Below are 19,964 nucleotides of genomic sequence, written 5' to 3'. Positions count from 1 at the left end.
ATGTCATTTTTGTATGAAAATGTTTTGAGTCAAGATGGACAAATCAAACTAATCCTAACGCATCAATGATGATGTGACAAGTAACAAATACCAAAAGTACTTTAGCTAATTTCTCTTATTTCTTTCTGTAAAACTAGAGGAAATAAAGTTAAACTTTGCCTGAAGGAAGAGAAACTTACATTCACACACAAGGTTTTCTGCTGTGAGGCGGCTTTCGTCCCGTCATTACATTTTCTAAACCTTTTGTCGCCATAATTGGAAAATATTTTTGTTGAGTTATGTTTATTGTTTGTGGATTTAAAACCAACATTAAGTTAAGCAGCGATTAGTGATGAGGGGAACACGGCGAAACAAAAGGTGGCGTAAGATAAAGAGCCTTTAAAGTCTGGGCTGCATTGAGTTTTTTTTCCAACGCGAGAAAGAGCATGTGCGGGGCGGAAACATAGATTTCAGAGTGGAGGAGGATTAAGTCGACAATGGAAATCAAAGGGAACATTTAAATTGAAGGACAAAACTAATTAAACACGGGGGAGTCATGCTTTGTTTTCGAAAACACCGACTCTTAGAAGATCCGGAAACTTTAAATATTGAACTCGACTCGGGGCAAAAAAAAGAGATTCATATTTATGCGAGTTTTAGATGGTGATCAGCGTGTTTGTGGATCGGCTTTCTTCGCTGAAAGTGGGAGACATTCATGAGCCTCTTGAGCAGGCTTTCTTTTAGTGAAGCAGCAGATGAAAGGTTGGGCTCGGCATCACAGGGAGGGAAAGTGTGGGATCTCCACATGAGAAGAAACCGTCGATGGGCACACTCTCAAACGGAGAGGAAATATGTGAAGCCTGAAGCTGTGCTGGACAAGAGTTGTGTGGTGACGGGCGGACTCTGAACCACCATCCGCTTGGGGTTTTTTTGTTTTTTTTAGTAGACACAGTGGTGGAAGTGAGAGGCGCGCTGACGACTCCTGATGCGACTCGCAGCAAACTCGCATCGATGAAGACGGTTCTGGGTCATGTGATGCAATCGTGAGCTTGGGTGTCGTGATGTTTCAGGGTCCAGCTGGTATCACAGCGGGACAGTGACGGAGAAACATTCTTTGCCTCGATTTAAAAATACTCATTAGGCTTCATTGGAATAATTAATAATTAATGCTCTTTAGAATTAGTAAAAGATAATATTGAAGGGATTATATTTTAGGAAAAGAAAGTCAGCGAGAAAATGTGTTTTTCTGATGTAGCGGAACTTTAGCTTGACAGCAAGTTTGGTGGGAGGTTGAACTATACAGTAACAGTTGAATTAGCTAATAATGATCATTTTTAATTCAACAAGGTTGCGATTTTCACTCGTGGTTTAGTTAAACGTTCATTTTATTATTTATTTTTGTCAGGATTTATTTCCCCTAAAAAGGATATAAAAGAAAATCCAAACATTTTTTAGGAAATTAGGAAAAAAGTTTTTTTACGAGTGTTTTTTGTTCTATTGTCACTTTCAGCAAACAAGGTTATTGAACCTTGTATTTTTTTGCATTTATTATGAATTTGTTTTGCTGTCTCACTGGGCCTTGGTAACTAGTTTCGCTCCATTCCTGGTGAATGGAATGATAAAATAAAGAATGGAATCCTTGAATAAAGTGCTTTTACACAATACGTTTGAAAATAAAGTGTTTTTATGATATTTTAACAGATTGACTGAATATTAACATAGTTAAAAAATGTTAATCAAATAGCATGTTTTATGTTGTGGCATTAATTTCTTTCTTCTATCACATCAAGGCTCTTTTTCTTCATAACTTCATGGTGGCTTTTAACAAACTGTTTATGTAATTCAAAATCTTTTTTCTAGTATTTCTTACCAAACTAGAAATGACTCAGTGATGCTAAAGAGAAACGAACGAAGAAATAAACAAAAGGTATGTATAAATCGCCAGAATGTATGCTTCACTGAACTCAAGCCTTATTTTGACGATCAATCTTTTGCTATAAATCTTTTACATCAAGAATTATTATTCTCTTATTGATCCGCTTTAATCCATAAACGCATTCCTCGTGGGTTTGTGGTGTTTACTGCCACATTCTACAGTCTTTGATGGATTCCTTGTGAGCACTTCTAAACACTGAAGACACATTTCCAAAGCTTCACACAGAGCAAACTAAATGCTCCAAAAACAACATCTACAGCATCAGTTTTACGTTATAAATTATTCTCATTCATTAAAATAAACAAATGCAGCAATTTTCAAACACAGCTCTTGGATTCAAATGTATGTCATTCTTTTTTCTTTAACTGATTAAATATTTAAATTCCCTCTGCCTCTGATTACTTGCTTGTTCCGTCTGTCTGTTCTCGAAATGTTCGATTGTATCGGAACTGTTGCATTAAATGTTCTTTCCCTCCTTCACTGTCCAACACATTCAATTGCCTGTAGCATGCAATACGCAATAAAAGTCAATTTGCTTTGCTGTTTTCTCCCTTTAGTCATTCCTTATTCTCCCACTCACTATCTTTTTGTGATGTTTGGTAATCTCCTCAGGATTTGCCTTCTTTTCGCGATATCATTTTAAGCCTCCCATTTTAATGCAAAGCTAGTCGCGGTGGGCTTTTCCGGTTCCTCTGTCCACTGATGTTCGGAGGAAGTTTCGATTGAAGAATTGTTTTCTTTAATCCCCAGAAAAGATTATGTGGTTTCATTTTACCGGGGGTTTTTTCTTCTTCCCCGCATGTATGAAAACACGCTGCTCAAGAGTCCAGTTCTCAAAACAAATTCTAAACCTTTTTGGTGTGGGAGATGTGGGGAAGCACTGCTGAGGGGTGCAACACAACAGTGGGCGCAACAAAACCATGCATAAAAGGAAACATTATTTAAACATTGTATCAAAAATAGTGAATAAACAAGACGGTTAACTTGTTAAGTTGAAGATTTAACTAGCTACATAGTGTTCCTAAATCAATAAAATGTAACATTTTGATATTATTATATTTTCTGTAATTCATTTTGAACCATGCCATGGTAAATATTAGCCATTATTCTAAAAACATGCAGTTACGATGTTCTGACACTAGGGGAACCCAAAAAATATAAGTAAGTAAGTAAGTAATTTTTATTTGTATAGCGCTTTTCCAGACCAGGGTCCTTAAAACTCTTCACTGGCTTCCAGTTTCTTTCAGGATCAACTTTAAAATTCTGGTTCTTACTTTCAGATCTATTCATGGTCAGACCTTACATCACTGATCTGATCCAGACTTACACCCCAGCTCGGGCTCTGAGGTCTGTGGATCAGAATCTACTTATGGTTCCACGCACACGGCTCAGGACCAGAGGAGAGAAATCTTTTCAGGCTGTTGCTCCTAAGCTTTGGAACGATCTTCTCTCTCTTTGCTCTTGATGGATCTACTGACTCCTTTAAGAAACATCTTAAGACGTTTCTATTTGTTCAGGCTTTTCCTTGAATTTCTCGAACTCCTGTGTTGTTCTCAGTATTATCTTGATCTTTAAAGTATGTACTTTTTTGAGTATTGTTTTGATTGTTTAAGCGCTTTGTGACCCTGGTCTCGAAAAGCGCTATTTAAATAAATATTACTTACTTACTTACAAAGCGCTTAAACAATCAAAACAATATTTAATAAAGTATTTACTTTAAAGGGCAAGATAAAACTAATATAATATACATGTTATATACCAATATTGTTATTATGTTATATATAATATAACATATTGCTGCTTTATGAAGTTTGGAATATTTGTAACATAACTCTTCATTAAAAAAAATGTCTATTAATGTCTATTATAAGTATAATGATCATTTTGTTCCGTGTCTTGTGTACCTGTTGCTGCAGATTGCCGAGCTTTTGTTGCAGCTCCTGGTTCTCCTTTTCTCGCTCCTGTTTGGAGGTGGCCAGGTTTTCCTTTTCATTGCTCAAATCCAGCAGCTTCTGCTCGTAGTCGCCTTCCAGTTTCTTCATCTCCACTTGCAACTCGTGACGTGTGGTCAACTCATTGTCCAGCTGTTTCACAGAAAATTAAAAAAAACAAACAAGAAAGATGAGAGGTTACTATGGTTTGGTGATTAAGGCAAGTTTAATCAACTTTAAACAAAAAAAGGAATGTTGTTCATAAACATGCTTCATTTTAATTTAACATTAAATCCATATATTAACCTTTTAACCCCACTTTCATCTCTTTCTATATTAAATTACGTTTTTGTGTTTTTATTTAACGTTCCTAATGCAAATTTGACTTTCAAAATGAAAGGAATGATCCATCTTCACTCACAAATAATCAGTGGAGCTCATTTCCTTTTAAATTGGATCTCAGAATCTCACAGGAATGACTGACTACTAGTGAGGCTTCAGTTAATCTCAAGTGTCTTACAAAAGAATCCTCCAAAGGTGTTCACCCGCCAGCAGAGTATGGCTGCCTCTTGCGAGTCTTTTAGATTTAAAACAGAGATTATTCATTCGTTTCCTTCCTTTTATTCCCTCGATGGGAGCCAAAGCCGTTCCCAGCTACTCGGGGTCAGAGGCACGGGACATGCTCAAAGAGTCGGCTAAAGTTGGAATTGAACTCGCAACCATTTTGAGGTGATAGACCAATCAACAAAAATAAATACGTTAAGAACACCCTGATCCAACTGAATATATTATTTAAAGATACATTTGAAAGATTTTCTCTACAGACACAACAAAACTCTTAATCTACTTCTTATCGTTGTCCATTACTTAAAGGAAGCAGAAAATCCCTCTGAGGGGTTTATTTGGAGATTCACTGCAAATGAAACAATGTAAATATTACTTCTCATTTTTCGCTGCACTTCAAGATGCATTTCCCAGGTGGATTTGTCAAGTAAAGGGAAAGTATTAAACGAGATGAATCAAGTGAAAAGGGAGGCGTACGAGACTGTTTAATTTGCAAAATGTTACTTCTGCTGTCAGCGCCCTGACAGGCTCATCCCTAATTCCCGCCATAAAGTACTGTGATGTGCGCTCGGTAAAGAAAATGAATTCAAGTTTATTCATATGCAGGATTATTCCTGTGGATGAGGCTTCATTAAATGGATATGATCTGACTGCGTCTCCGTGTGGCTGATTGAGGGCGAGTTTGGCTGTAGTTTTGCAATTATGCTGTCGGTTTGACGGAATGGTTACACGAGCAGAACGTCACAACCGCTCAGCGTGAAGGTGTTTTGATGCACATGTGCTCGCTATCCGAGTCGTACGCCGTTCTTTCCCGCGGACGGAACAAAGTCATTACGACGATCATTCTGGAAAGTCCAAAAGCATGTAAGTAAGTCATTTATATTTAGTTCCATAAAGCGCTCAAACAATCCAAAAATATATACTAAAAAGATTAAGATAACACAGAGAAAAACAGTTTTCCCAGGAAATCAAGGTGTGCAGTTTGTACCGCAAACAAGTAATATCACCTCTTGTAAGGGTGAAGCTGCTCTATTCAACCGCCTTATTATTCATAAAGGATGCCATGTTCTTTTTAAAGGGGTTCAGATAAGTGCCTTGTACCTTTTTCTCAAGCTCTATTGCTTTGGCCTGGCTCGCTTCCACCTTGGTCTTGTCCACCATGTTGTCTGCAAACGACAGGAAGGATAAAAGAAAGCACAAAACAGGCAGAGAGCGTGAGATTAGGGATTCGCATTATGTTACACATCTCCATAAACACATTTGTTTGTGTGACTCTTTCTGTTCGGGAAAGTAATCCATGCCAACCCCATTTTTCTTATCTCACCCCTCAAAGTCAAAATCTCCAAGATTATTGTGCTGCGATGGCAGGCGGAATGGGATACAATCTGCCGTGCCACCTGGTGCATAAAGCTTTAAGATTGCTATACTATTTATCAAAAACAAAACAACAGCAGTGGCCAATCTCGGAATAAGTATTCGGCTCTGCATGGAACGAGGTTAGAGAGACGTGGGTTGGGGGGTAAAAAAAAAGGTGTAATTGCAGTCTACAGGTGCTTTATTGCCTTGGGACAGACTGAGCATGTGCAGTTTAAGAGCTAATTAACATGAAGATGAATGTCATAAAGTCACTAGATCAAACACAGCTAATCACGGTGCCCGGGGGGGGGGGAATCGAAAAGGAAAAAAGTAGAAGAACAGCTTCAAAGGAATGATGTAGCAACAACATAAGACAGGAATATTAACAAGGACAATGAGAACTCTCCAACCATGTGTTTACTCGCAGAAAGGACAGTGAGCAGCTCAGAAAAAAAAAAAAAAAAAGTTTTATGTGGAAAACTTTTAGTTTCAGACAAACTTGAAATATGTGCCAACCCACATATGGAATTGCACGTCAGAATTGACATGGTTATTGGATACATAATGGAGACGGGTTCTTCTGTCATGGTGGCGAGACTAAATGGGACAAACTTTGAATAGAGAACACAGGGGGAGACAGAATGTGGAAGAAACTGTGCTGAATTTCAGAGTTCAAAGAAAAACACTAAATAATGCATGCAGGGCAGAATTGGGCTGCTTTCCACCGATAAGAACTCTGGCAGCCTTTAAGGAGGCCAGTCAATGTGTGTGTGCGATATTATGCGTGCACGCCTGCGTCGGGACTCATTTAGAAGTGCTGCAACCGGAGTCTCCTGTGGCGAACAAGAAGACTTCTGTGAACACTTGAGACAAAGATGCACCTTCAGCTCAGTCTCACGTCTCGCAGTGTAGGTCAAATAACTCTTGATTTCGGATTTATCTTCCAACACTGTCGCAAAGTGAAACCACGCCGGGAAAAGCAGCATCAACTTAATGAAGAACATCTTCCATCCCCTCCGAGTTTATCGAGTTAATTGTGACGATCAATTGGCATGTGCTCCACGCGTCGTTAACGCCGCCCTGAGGCGACACAAACATGCTGCACACTTGTTCGCATCCAAGCAGGAGGAACCTTTTTTTTTTTAAATACGTCTCATTCGTCAGTGAGATCTCACATGAAGTCGCAGCTTCAACTGATGAATCTTATGTGTTGACGGACGACTCACCTATTAAGCCCTCAATGTCAAAGTTGAGGTTACGGCACTTAAAGTCGGGATCGGCGCCGTTCTTGTGGAGCACGATCTGGGCGATGCACTCATCGATCACTTTGTAGTACTGTGGCCTGCAAGAGAAGCATGAGGCAGATTAAGAAATGGACAGATTATGTATTTAAATGTGTTTAATGTTCAATGGCAATTTCATTTTTATTAAAAATGGATGATTTACACAACTATACAAATAAACATATTATAAACGTATATAAAAACATAATATAAACACTTAAGAGCATTCATTGAACCAAAACACAAGTGGAAATGTATATTTTATTTTGTTTGGATGCACAAATGTATCAACCACACGAGTGTTTGTGTGCGTGTCCATATCAAACTAAGTACGTGACTCACTTCTGAAAAAAGTCTTACTTTTCGACACAAAATAGTCCTTTTTTTAATAGTTTTCTACCTCACTTGCCCTTCGCTCAAATCCGTTCTATCCGTGGAGCGAGGGAGACATCTAGTGGCGTCTTCAACAACATGGTAATATCTCAGAGAAGAACATCATCCATTTATTTCAGATGTGCATCAATCAAACTACATATAAAAACTACATACTAAACACCAAATCGTGTCCCCATATATCGCCAAAACTATGCGATTATGACCAAAACACATATTTTCCCTCCACTAGGAAGTTGGAATTCGGTAGGAAAATCCTACTATATTTCCAACACTGTCCAGTAAAAGTAAGTAAGTAAGTAAGTAATATTTATTTATATAGCGCTTTTCGAGACCAGGGTCACAAAGCGCTTAAACAATCAAAACAATACTCAAAAAGTACATACTTTAAAGATCAAGATAATACTGAGAACAACACACCGACCACAAGTAAATCTTACTTCTATTTATTACTTACATTAACAAAATATATAGCATATATCTCAACCATAAATGTTGCGATTCTTTTAACCTTTTTTCTTGGTTGGTTTAAGTCAAAATGAATCTTTAAGTAAAGCCATGAAACAATGGCAGTGCACGTTCCTAACTAATTGCAATTAAAAGTGTAATGGAATGACAAATTAGTTCTGAGGCCTAATTTAAAATATGCTGCACTCTTGAATGTGAAATTGTTGTTTCTTTCTTTCCCACACATACACAATCCCCTCAAGCCTCTCCTTAAATCCCCACTTAGCAATTCACATCAACTATTTTTATTTTATTGTTGTTGCATTATTGTCTCTCCCTCACCTCCCTTTCTTCTCACATGTGTAATTACCAAGCTATTTTCTGGCAACGTAAAAAAAACTCTTCCTCCCACTTTTGTTTCCTCTTCGAACAAACATTTAGAAAACCTTATTAGCAGGTGAATTATTTCAGTACACTGGCAAAAAAAATGAAGGTATTTTCTTTGAACTTTTGCTTATTTGTATAATAAATGCGACTCTGTGTTTGTGCAGCAACATGTACCTAAGGCTTCCCTTTCACGGTTTTATTTTTAGCTTTGCATATTTACAAGAAAAATGTTTGCACAAACAAAACAGGCTCGCACTGGAGCAGAGTTCCACGACACTAACAGTGACATCATCACATACTGTTCAGTTATACCCGTCAAAGACACTTAAAATGCTAAAAGAGATCTAAGTTGTTGTTGTTACTAAGTTGACTTGAGCTCTGCTGCAAAACATCATTATTATATGTTAAATGTAAGAGAGTATTCAAGTACAAAACTTCCTTCTATATAGTTTGTTCATATCTCGTCAGTGTGATGGGTCTGTTATTTCCGCTATAATCTCTGCTATATATAAAATCTTATCTTAATCATCCTGAAGTTCATTAAAACCTTCTCTGTTCACTGCACTACGTTTTAGTTAAGCTTTTAAGTAAAGAAAGTCTAATTATGAGATGAAATTTGATTTATATTGTTTAACCCTTGTGTTGTCTCAGGGTCAGCTTGATCCTGAAGTAAGACAAAGGGTAAAACAACCTTTAGAATCAGAGGGTTTTTTATGATTATTTACTTCCTTACTCTACTATATGTCTACTTTACTTTTTTCTTATCTAGAAATGATGAAAATGATTCTTTGTTTATGGAATTAAAAACACCATTAATATGCATCGTGTCTGGACTGACAACCTCTGTGGAAAATGTATGGACTTGTATGTTTATTTTTGTTACCTATGATTTAACCATCTTATCCACTAAGTGTATCTACATGTATGATCTCATTCTTACTGGTCAATCCCAGTTAAAACACGAGCATCGTCAACTCTGACTCTGTTAACTCTGTTTCTTGTCTTTGTGTGAGCTGCTGTCTTTGAACAAAACATCATGTCGGTTCCCACTACCATCTCATTCCGTCTCAAGTCTAGCGGCTCGTCTTCTGACGCACTTCATCCCTGACATGATGAAAATAACAACTGAAAGTGATAAAAGTTGCAGCACCCACAGTATCACTCTCAGTTTGTTTCAAACTCCTCAAACTGTTTTTTCGTGCCAAGTTCATTTGGAGCACATTTAGGAAAATAAATGATTTCCTGCTGTGCCAGAGTGAGTTAGATCCTCATTTGCAATTCTGTTCCAAGACAATGAGGCAGAGAAAAACATTTTCCAGGAGACAAGGATTGTAAAATGTCTATTCAGCTCAGTTTAATTATTTAAAGTCTCTGAATGCATTATGATTTTAACTACATTTGGAGGATTCTATCCTGTTGTGCTGTGTTAAGTGTTACGTCAGCATCGTAAAGTGTCGAGTTTGTGCGTTATTGTCGTACCTGGCTAGATAGTCGTTGCGGATCAGCAGGAGATGCTGCATCAGGGACAGGAAGTGGTTCTCGGCTTTAGAGTCCTTCACAGTGTTGACCAATATATCAAACACTTCCCTGACATCAGTGAAAGCACGACAGTCAAGGTTCAAAACTGAAGCTCTGGAAGTAGATCTTCTCAAGTAGGTCCATGAGTGTTGTACATGTGAATCACAAAGTGAAATTCGTATTCATTTTTAATCATTTCATTTAATCTTTTTTGGTCAAAGAAGATTTCAAAATCAGAAAGGATATTCCATCTCCATGCGCACGTCATCAAGACGGGCTTTCAGCTCCTCAGAGTCGTCTTCGGCCTGGTCGTCGAAAACACTGAGCTGCACCTTGAGTTCCTCGTTCTCTATCAGTCGCACCTCCTGCAAAATAAGAGCAGTTCAAGGTCAATGCTGCTCAAAGTCCCACAGGAAGTTGCAACCAGACCTTCAGTTCGTCCTTAAGTCCCAATCTCAGAAGTTCAGAGCGGATATGGATTCTGAAGTCCAGTTCTTCTCCTCGGCTGATCAAGGCGTTAATAAGAGTCATGCAGCCACCCTGAAAAAAAACAAATTGATTATGAGTGCAATCAAAAACAAGCGACAACTGCCGAAATATTCAAAAGCACGGGTTATTCATACCTTAAGAGCGATATTGTGATTGTTCATTCCAGCCAGAAGTGGTTGAAATCTCTCGATGTCACGTTTCTCGGCCTCCTCTGTGATGGCTTCCAAAACGCGCTCATGACTGCAATCAAGAACGACACAATCGTTTGTATAAACGGAGGAAAACGCATAAGTTGGTTTCAAATTCAGAGCATCAACGGTCATCGATGGCGTGTGATCTTACAGGTTCTCTGGATGCTCTAGGATGGATATGGCAGAGAGGAGCTTCACAGCGTCCACCATCATGTGAGGTAATCTGGGGTTGATGGCTCTGACCAGCAGAGGAATCCCCTCGTCTGACTCCAGCATCGATTTCAAACCATACTTCGAGGAGCGATGGAGAAAAAACATTTTAATTTAACCACAAGAGAATGTATTAATCACTTCATAACTTATAGCTTAAGAACTGAGGTACAACTATTATTAAAGATGATTATAAAAAAATAATCTTCAATGCTTCCAGGGCGAGTTCATTACACGTATTCTACAAAATTGACAAATTGAGTCATTTAGAACATAATGGAAAATAACTCCATCTAGTGGACAACTGCTAAACTACAATTTAATAAATCAATCAAATAATAGAAATAACTTTAATTTTAACACAACTGTATAAAGAATATATTGACATAACACAGACAACTACAAAAAGACTCACCTTGTTGTTCATGAAGGCTTTCAGGCAGCGAATTATCTCATGTTGACATTTCACACACGTCAAACTGCATAGTTAGAAGCAGACAAAATTATCATTTTCAAATTATGATTAAATGTATTGTTTTAATAACATACGGGTACTCGTCTTTTTCTTCCTGCAATCTTCTCAGGAGGGATAAAAGAATAGCCAGGCCTTCATTTCCAAAGTTCTGCACCCAACTACCAAAAGAAACAAGAGTAATTATTATCAAGATGTGATCTAAAATGAGAAATATCTGAGATCTGAAGTTTCTGAATCATCCACAACCTGACGGGGTTGTTGTTGAGAGAGACCCGAAGAGATTCCAGACAGCTAAGAAGTTGTTCGTCCCTGTAGTCCGACTTTAACTCCTGGATGTACATCATGGCTGATTTAGCGCTCTCCTTCTGGTTCTGACCCTGTATACAAACAAGACAAATAGAAGAAAATTGTTACAGCGCTTTACGAGATAAATTGTATTTTGAAATTAATTTAGGGCAATGTAACTAAGTAAAATATTATTATTATATGTTAGAAGTCAGAGACTATTCAGGTAAAACATTTCATTCTATATAGTTTGTCCATATCTAGTTTAATTAAAGTAAATGTATTTATGAGATGAAATTAGATTTTTTTTGTGTCACCTTGACCCTGAGGTAAGACAAGGGTTAAAACAACCATTAGTATTATTGGGGGTTGTTTATGATTATTTACTTCCTTACTCTACGTCTACTTCACTTTTTTCTTATATTGAAATGATGAAAATGATTCTTTGTTTACACGACTGAAGGTTTAAAAAGAAACACAACTGTTTAAGAATTAGAAACAAAAGTGTAAAACTCACAGCTTTAGATGTGTGGAGGTACTGGGAGACCATCTCTCTCTTTATCATGATGTCCTTCGCGCGTAACGGCTGCTGCTTCTCCTCGTTGAGGTTCATATCCAGCTGGGAAAGACAAGTTAAAATGTACCCATCAATTATTTCACAAAATGGGATTGGCGTTTTGAAAAAATGTTGACTAAAACGCAGGAAAATAAATTTAAACATGCACTTCTATGTTTTGGCCACTAGGTGTCAGGCTATATTCGGAATGGAAGCTCAGAACAGGAAATGGAAAACAGTCTGAATATTATTGTTAAGATCATTTTAAGACAGAATGTTAATAATAAGCATGATCTCACCAGCATCTGTTCGAAGAGCTCCAGCACGTATTCGTCAGAGTGGTCGTGCAGCATGGCACCTTGAGCGTTGATTTCATAGTTGGCAGCTGAAGAGTGGCGCTGGCCTTGATAGTGACCCGGCTTCTCCTTGTCCTTGTCCTTTTTGATCCTCATGCTGGTGAAACGCTCCAACTAGCACATAACGGGGGAAAATGGATTGAAAGTCATCATCACTCACATGAATATCTACCAAGTTTCAAGATTTAAATACCTTAAGACAGAAACTTAATACAAGGAAAATAAAAAGTTAACAAAACAAACATTTATAATATATAAAATACACAATTGTATTATTGAAAATAAATATTTAGTAAGGTAGGAATAAATTAGACCTTTTAAGGCTTCTGAGCAAATAAAATGTACTTTAATCTGCAGAATTCATTACATTCTTGTCTTTTTAAGACCAAGAATACGACCAAAACAAAATATATATATAGATAGATATACATTAGGGCTGCAACATGTATAGAAAAAATATCGTGATATTGGCACCTGCGATATGCATATAGACATGTGCGATAATTTATCATTTTTTATTGTATAGACTGTCGCATTGATATCGCAATTCAAGGCATCAATATCGAATATAACACATATTTCCAATATTGTGCAGCCCTAATATATACATGTACATATATACCAACTTAGTATTGAAATGAATAACAAACATTCAAATCCAAATTAACTGTATGTATTTATGGTCTGTCCCAATATGAGATGATTGATTTTAGCCGATGGTTATCCTTCTGTTTGGGAGAACAGAACGAGAACCAATGACTACAACCAGTCACTGATATCTATCATTTTCCAAATCTGTTAAGAACTGACAATCTGGGGAGGATTGTCTTCTCTCAAAAGACTGTCACAGTCTGAAGCTGAGAAATAAATTGGCCCTTTTGAAATCACTCACACACGGTTGGATAAGCCAGACACAGGGTGAGTATTTTACACACAGAAAATACAAACCTGTAGTTGACTCTTAGAACCTAAGTGTAGTCCCTAGAGTCAAACGTGTTCGCTAAAATTCGAAATTTTAAAGAAATATCACAGCGAATATCAACAAATACAGGAAATATAATCATGCAAAAGTTCACAATAACAGACGGACACACAAAACAATCTGACATATTTCATGAACACAGCAATCGAGTACACAAACATGAAGAGTAGTTAGTAAAACTCCTACCTCATCGGGAATCAGCCGTTTCAAAGTCTACATGATTCAAGGTTGCAGATTTGAAGAGGGAAGTAGCAGAAACAAAAAGAACCAGAACAGGGAGGAAGAGAGAAAGAAAGAGAGGGATAAATTAATTGCATTGTCATTCTTTGCAAAAATTAAATGATTTACATGCAAGAGCAGCTACAGTTCAAAATGTATAACGGATTGTTTTCATTTTCAATTAATAATTGAATCGAATATTTGCATTTTGAAACATTTTAATTACAACAATGATGTGCTAGAACGTAAAAAGGAATTGTTTGTTAAAAAAAACAAAAATCAACTTTTCAGAGAACCTGCACATATAATGGTAGATGAAGATTCACCATCAACATGTTACAATAAAGAAAAAAATGTATGTCCATCATTCCTAATTTTTGCTCGTTGCGCTTTCAATTAGTGGCCACTAGATGTCAGCACAAACAAGCTTGTGTTTAAACAGGATCGTTGAACTCATAATACTTACATTTAAAAGAAAACAAAGTATGCAGAACACAGCCGAAAACAGCATTCTTCTTTAAATAAAGTACATTTGTGAATAGTAAATAATTCACAAAAAACTATATAGTAATTATTCAAAATACATTTTAATATTTGGAATTATTTCACATTTGGCATTAAACATAATTTTGCATTCACATTTCAAATCATAGAAAAGTCGACATGATGTATGGTAATTAAATAGCTATATGAAAAAAATAGACATTTGAACCAAAAACTTCTACGTCTAACAACAGGTACAAAAGTTGAGACGTGACCAATGGAAAATACATGTTAATGTTGAAAGATTACTGTATTTTCACCATTTTGTCTTCGGAAACAAACCCTTGTGTGGTGCCACTGTTGCTATGGTTACACAACGAACGCACTGTACACTGTGGTGATGTGCGAGGAGGAAGAAGTGGTTTGGAAAGGCACACCCATGAAGCAAAAGTTTGCTATTCATGGGTCATGAGCAGGAAGTGTCGCAATGCACACAAAGGCTATGATCAGGGTGTTTTCTGGTAAAAATGTAACAGACTAATGAGTCAGCCACCTCCGAGGCGTCGTCTATCGAAGATGAAAACTAATTCAGTCGCTAAGATAATGGTCTGAGATCACTGATGATGTTTCTCAAGCCTTGTGAGAGAATCGAGTGAACACCTGCTGAGAAAAATGATGACAATATGTTGTATCATGACTTACTGCAGACGACAGCGTCAAGTGTTTCCATCTTCAGTACACGACGTTCAGTGCAGATACTGACAATGAGTGTCACTCAAAGGCTCATTTGGATCCTGCGAGGACTATCGACTTACTTGTTAGCCAAGATTACAGCCATCAACTCTGCCTTAAAAGTTGTACTCCCAAGTGAGCGATCAGTGAACAGTATATTGCTGAGGATATTTGGACTGTATTTACATGGCGACGACTAAAAACTACTGAACGGAACTGAAGAAACCTCTCCAGTTTGCTGTCAGGCAACATGAATCCAATGAATTAAAGGATTTGTCATTAATTAAAAGTAATTGAACATGTTTCAATCTTGAAATGTTAAATCTGCTTAAGTTGCCCAAATGAAAAAAAAATGAAAAAATCTTGTCACCACATTCACTGCTGACATAGCAGTGAAGTCACGAGAACATGACATTGTTTAGAGGGGGTTGACAAAAATCCAAACTTACAGTATCTGATCATAACGGATTAAACTCAAAAGACCACGAAGAGATCTGGGGCTACAGTACCAACTTCTAGAATCAAAATCCTGTATTTCTTAGTAGCTTGAAAGTTTCTCCCTACAACAACATGCAAAACGCATATCTAACCGCTCGTCTTTCACAGTTGAAATTAGTCAGCAATAACTTTGCGATCAAGTTTTTCTGTCTTTCTTTGGTGGCTTTTCTCATTCGTTTACCAAGTTTTGCGACAGTCGTTTTTGCGAAGTGAGCTCACGGTAGCACTTGCTACGACAACAGTGGAACTTGTACGGACGTGTTTAGCGTTTAAAATGATACGTCAGACTAAAGCAGCTTCAATGACGAGATTTTTTTTTTTACAAAAGCTACAGGTCCCAACATTTGTTGACTTTTCTGCCTTTTTCTTTGTAAGTAAACATTCAAAGGACTTTACTACCATCGAAAAAGGTTCCCACCTCCGGCCAGTTTCCTGCGTAGAGTCAACATGAAACCGAACGGTGGCGGATTCTATCATTTCTGTCTGAACGAACTCATGGCATTCGAGGTCCATTTCAGATCGATCTGTAGACAAGTTTCTTTTTTTTTGATGGAAGCAAATGTCTGATGCCCAGGGAAATACTTTTTGTAAACTGGTAAACTAGACGTCTGCCTCTTACACAACACTCAAGTTCATAATGAGGTAGTCTGAGGGTTAATGGGTTGAACCTTGCATCTGTGAAACATTTCATCCAATTTTGTATTTAGTTTCTCTGGGGAAGGTTGTCTTCCGATTGTGAAAGGACTCAAGTGAAAGGTCATGCTGTGGATTGCCGGCCAGATTTATTTGACTCACAGTAAAGGCTCGAAAAGCCAGTCTCAACACCGGTGCTGGTATATTGCATCGAGGAAACCTTCGTACACAACCGTAAATACACTTCTCCAGACGAGAGATGAACTAAACGGGCACACAAATGTATATTTTTGTGGCAGAAATAACCAATTATTGAGAAAGTTCTATTTTTAAAGTGTATTTCACTTGGAAGGAAATATTGGATTGATAAAAAAAAGTATGCTTTTAGAGTTATTATGATTTCATTTCAACAGCGATGGATTCGATGCCTCTTTTGTGTCGTCTAAAATTGTTTTCTGTCTGAGGTTGAATATAATGTATAGCAAAGTGACAGACAAGGACAAGCGATTTGAATAAATATAGACAACAAAGACATGTTTACGAGAAAGAAACTTCCCTTTTCTGATGCTGCAAAAATGGTACATCTGCTTTCTGTATAGACAACATGAAAGCTTCCTGGCAATTATTGCAGACATTGAGAAAAACTAACAATTAAATGTGCAGTTCCCAGAACAGAAACACTAATTGATACTATTATTAAAGAATCTCAACAATTTATCCATATGTACAACCACATGTTTACTTTTTCCTAATACATTAGATACACTAGAGTCACTTCTTCCAACACTGATCGACTTAGTCATGAAGATAAATGTCTTCTGTGATCACCAGGATCACCTGTGATCAATCCTGCACGGCATATTACAGCATAATTAAATCATGAAAACACTGATAGAAATAAAAACAAATATTGACACAAATGATGATGGGTATATCCACAACATGTTCCATAAAGAATAAATGGTATTAATCCGCTGTTCTATTAGACAGGTCGCCGTTTATGGCGGTGGTGTCGACACAGTCTGAGATTAGCAGTAATCTGTCAAGGGGAGACGAGTGGGAAACTGCATAGGTGGTCTGAGCTGTAATCCAGTCTTAATCCACTAAACAGTTAGTGTAGAAAGGGCAGATCATGACTGTCTGTGTTACCGTTCTAAAGGAGTGTCTGTTCAACTGACCTGGGTGTTAAGTCTTTACTACAATAACAGACACAAACAGACTACTTAGCTAAAATGTGTCTTTTACTGAGCTGTGTGCAGTTTGAATACACACAATAATCTGACTCGACCATTTTCATTTTCACCAAAAGTCTAAGAAATGCTGTTTTCAGCTATTTTTAAGTGACCCTTTCTGAAAGTGCATTTATCTTACGTAATTTGACTATATATAACCCCTTAGGAAAAGAGTTTGACAGCAGTAGAGAAGAGATAAGGAAATATAAAGAAGGGCTGGACTATTGAGCACATCCTGTTTGCCGTTTTTTCACAACTTCCTGAGGCTATAGTGTTTAAGACAGAATACAAAGGAGTAGCAGACGCATCAAAATCAGCCTTTAAGGAGAAATTAAAAACGCTCAAAGCTTCATTATGGTCGACAAGCAATCCCTTAACAATTAAAAAGAGTAATTTATGATCGTCAGTCACCCTTTTTGTAAATGTAGTAAATACGGTTACTTTTCTCTCAGTATGACAAGAAATGAATTAAAAGCACACACTTAACATATAAAAGCATTCAAATGAATTAAGAACTGAACAACCGTGAAATTATCTGGTATTAAATAAGGATGTCGGGGAAAACAATTATTTGAGAAAGTAAAAACAAGCAACCCTCTTGCAACAGGGCATTACACTCGGATGTTCATGTTTTATGGATGGCAGATGTGTTTGACTTTAAAGTGTGCACTTAAATTACGCATTTTCATTTGAACAAATGTGACCATTTAATTTCTTTTCTGAAGTTAATTTTAATAAGTGAATATGATTATACTCACAATTAGATGACTTGTGGGTTAATGAATATTAATCAGTCTTATTCATATTACATGAACTTGGCTCCATTAGGAGCGCATATTAAAGACACATCTATACTGAATGGAGGTGAGAGAAATGCTCAAACTATTTCGATAATTAGTCTAAATAATAAGTCATCTAAATCATGTCATTAAAGGTAGGATTAGAATAGATTTATTTTTTACTATTTCAACTATATTTCTTAAGGTTTCCTTAAAACCAAGTATTTAAATGTTATGACACAAAAAAATTGTAGTCAATACTTTTTTAATGAATTAATTTCTCATGCTTTCAATAGTTAAACTCTACTATATTAATTAGTTTCTCATTCGCTCAAAACACTACGTCTGTCAAAGAAAACACGTTTGCCATTAAAGTTAAATTGCATATTTTCTTTCACACATTTTTGATTGCTCTTTAACTAGCAAAAATATCAGATTAATTGGTTACATTTTTTGTAAAAGTTGACTTCTAGTTCCTAATATACAATAGTTGTCGACCCTAATACCCAAGATAAACTGAAAAATAGATCAAAGCGTTCATGAAAATGGAGCCTCTTAGGTCAAACTTTAGCTCTGGATTGTATCATTTGAGTCAGTCTATTTCCATTTGGAAAGCAAGACTAACTACAATGGAGGTCAAGAAGAAAAAGACTGTTTAGACAATAAGTGCAAAGCTGGACAAAAGAAAGAATGTTCCATAAAAGAGCTCTGAAGGAGACAACAAGGACAACTGAAGCAACTGAAAGAACTGAGGGTCACGGTTTTCTGATGGTAGGTAAAGGAAGGCTAAACATCAATTCCTTCAACTCAGCTTCCCTTATTCCAATGAAAAAGATAATGTTAGGGATAAAAAAAATTTACCTTAAGTGACAAGAACAGTCAGAATTGATCACTTGAACCCAAATCCAGTCTTTTAAGGTTATTGAAGCTCATAATTAGAGTTTGTATAATGATGATGATGGTGATAGAAATGTCTGCTAGACAATAATGAGATAAATCTGTGTATCACTGAGAGTTAATGATCGTTTCATGATCGTCTCTAAATATTTTATAAGATAACACTTAGTTTATACTTGGATTATTAAGTCGCTCTGAATTCAATCGGGGGAAGTAGATAAGGATAGTTCCATTACCTTTGAGTGTAAATGACCAAGTGTCTTCTAAAGGTCATACCAGTACAAGATATTATCATGGGAAGACAAAGGACCATAGCAGGAACATATTAATGAACTGAATGTCTCTATAATTACTTTGATATTACATTCAAAAAGACAGCTCTAAAAAGACACAAATTAGATCTACAGCTGAATCATTACTTACTCTCTATTAAGGTTGTCAGACAAACCAAAACTTTGGTACCAACATGCTTTCAACACTTCAATAAAGAGGTGCACCTTTGTAATACCTGCTCGGTACCAAACATTACTATGTATGTATTGATGGTTAACTGACGTTATCAACTAATAACTAACAAGTCCCTTGGAGCTGGAGACTTCCAGGAATGATGGTGCACATCATCAATTATGCACATTTAAAAGAAAAGAAATGTTACCATCATCACTCTTTCAATGTAAAAGATTAATTGTTGGTTTTATTATTTAGTTCGTTTTTGGATTCTTTCTTTTAATCATGGTATCGGAAGGTATCAAAAACATTTTCTGGTATCGCTATCGACTACCTTATTAATCTTGGTATTTTGACAACCCTACTGTCTATGTTTCATGCATCACTACACAAACGATGCATTAGCCAGCTCACAAAGAATGCAGAAGAGCAAGACATACACGAACAACCAAGGCCATGGGACATCAATACACTGTAGCCCTTTATCTATAAGCACTATAAAAAAAAAATAACATGAAATACCTACAGTATATATTCTTTGAATCCTTTTTGTCCGTTTCATCATTAAACCTAATGTCACATTTGACTTTAGGGTTGACGTCACTTAAATAAAAAATAAAGTTATGAGAGATGGAATAAAAATAAACCTTTAATTGATTTGTTCTAAAAGGTATTGATTATAAAGCTATCGTTTGTCATATATTCA

At 36.7% G+C, this 19,964-nt stretch overlaps 1 protein-coding gene across 1 annotated transcript in view; it reads right to left on the bottom strand.

Moving 5' to 3' along the window:
• Nucleotides 1-19,964, bottom strand: part of diaph1 (diaphanous related formin 1) — a 43,346-nt gene that overhangs the window by 13,291 nt on the left and 10,091 nt on the right. Inside the window, exons 2-15 of the mRNA XM_087798663.1 lie at nt 13,525-13,551; nt 12,300-12,470; nt 11,962-12,063; nt 11,406-11,536; nt 11,234-11,317; nt 11,100-11,163; nt 10,626-10,765; nt 10,418-10,523; nt 10,224-10,334; nt 10,041-10,159; nt 9,756-9,872; nt 6,993-7,108; nt 5,512-5,576; nt 3,820-3,999 (exon numbers count right to left, since the gene is read on the bottom strand). Of these exons, the coding sequence (XP_087654789.1) occupies nt 3,820-3,999; nt 5,512-5,576; nt 6,993-7,108; nt 9,756-9,872; nt 10,041-10,159; nt 10,224-10,334; nt 10,418-10,523; nt 10,626-10,765; nt 11,100-11,163; nt 11,234-11,317; nt 11,406-11,536; nt 11,962-12,063; nt 12,300-12,470; nt 13,525-13,551 (1,533 nt within the window). The remainder of the gene's footprint in view (nt 1-3,819; nt 4,000-5,511; nt 5,577-6,992; nt 7,109-9,755; nt 9,873-10,040; nt 10,160-10,223; nt 10,335-10,417; nt 10,524-10,625; nt 10,766-11,099; nt 11,164-11,233; nt 11,318-11,405; nt 11,537-11,961; nt 12,064-12,299; nt 12,471-13,524; nt 13,552-19,964) is intronic.

This window comes from Callionymus lyra, chromosome 9, assembly GCF_982586985.1.
Source record: "Callionymus lyra chromosome 9, fCalLyr1.hap1.1, whole genome shotgun sequence".
NCBI lineage: Eukaryota > Metazoa > Chordata > Actinopteri > Syngnathiformes > Callionymidae > Callionymus > Callionymus lyra.
The sequence above is the reverse complement of the archived record's forward strand: the minus strand, read 5'-3'. Positions and strand labels throughout refer to the sequence as shown.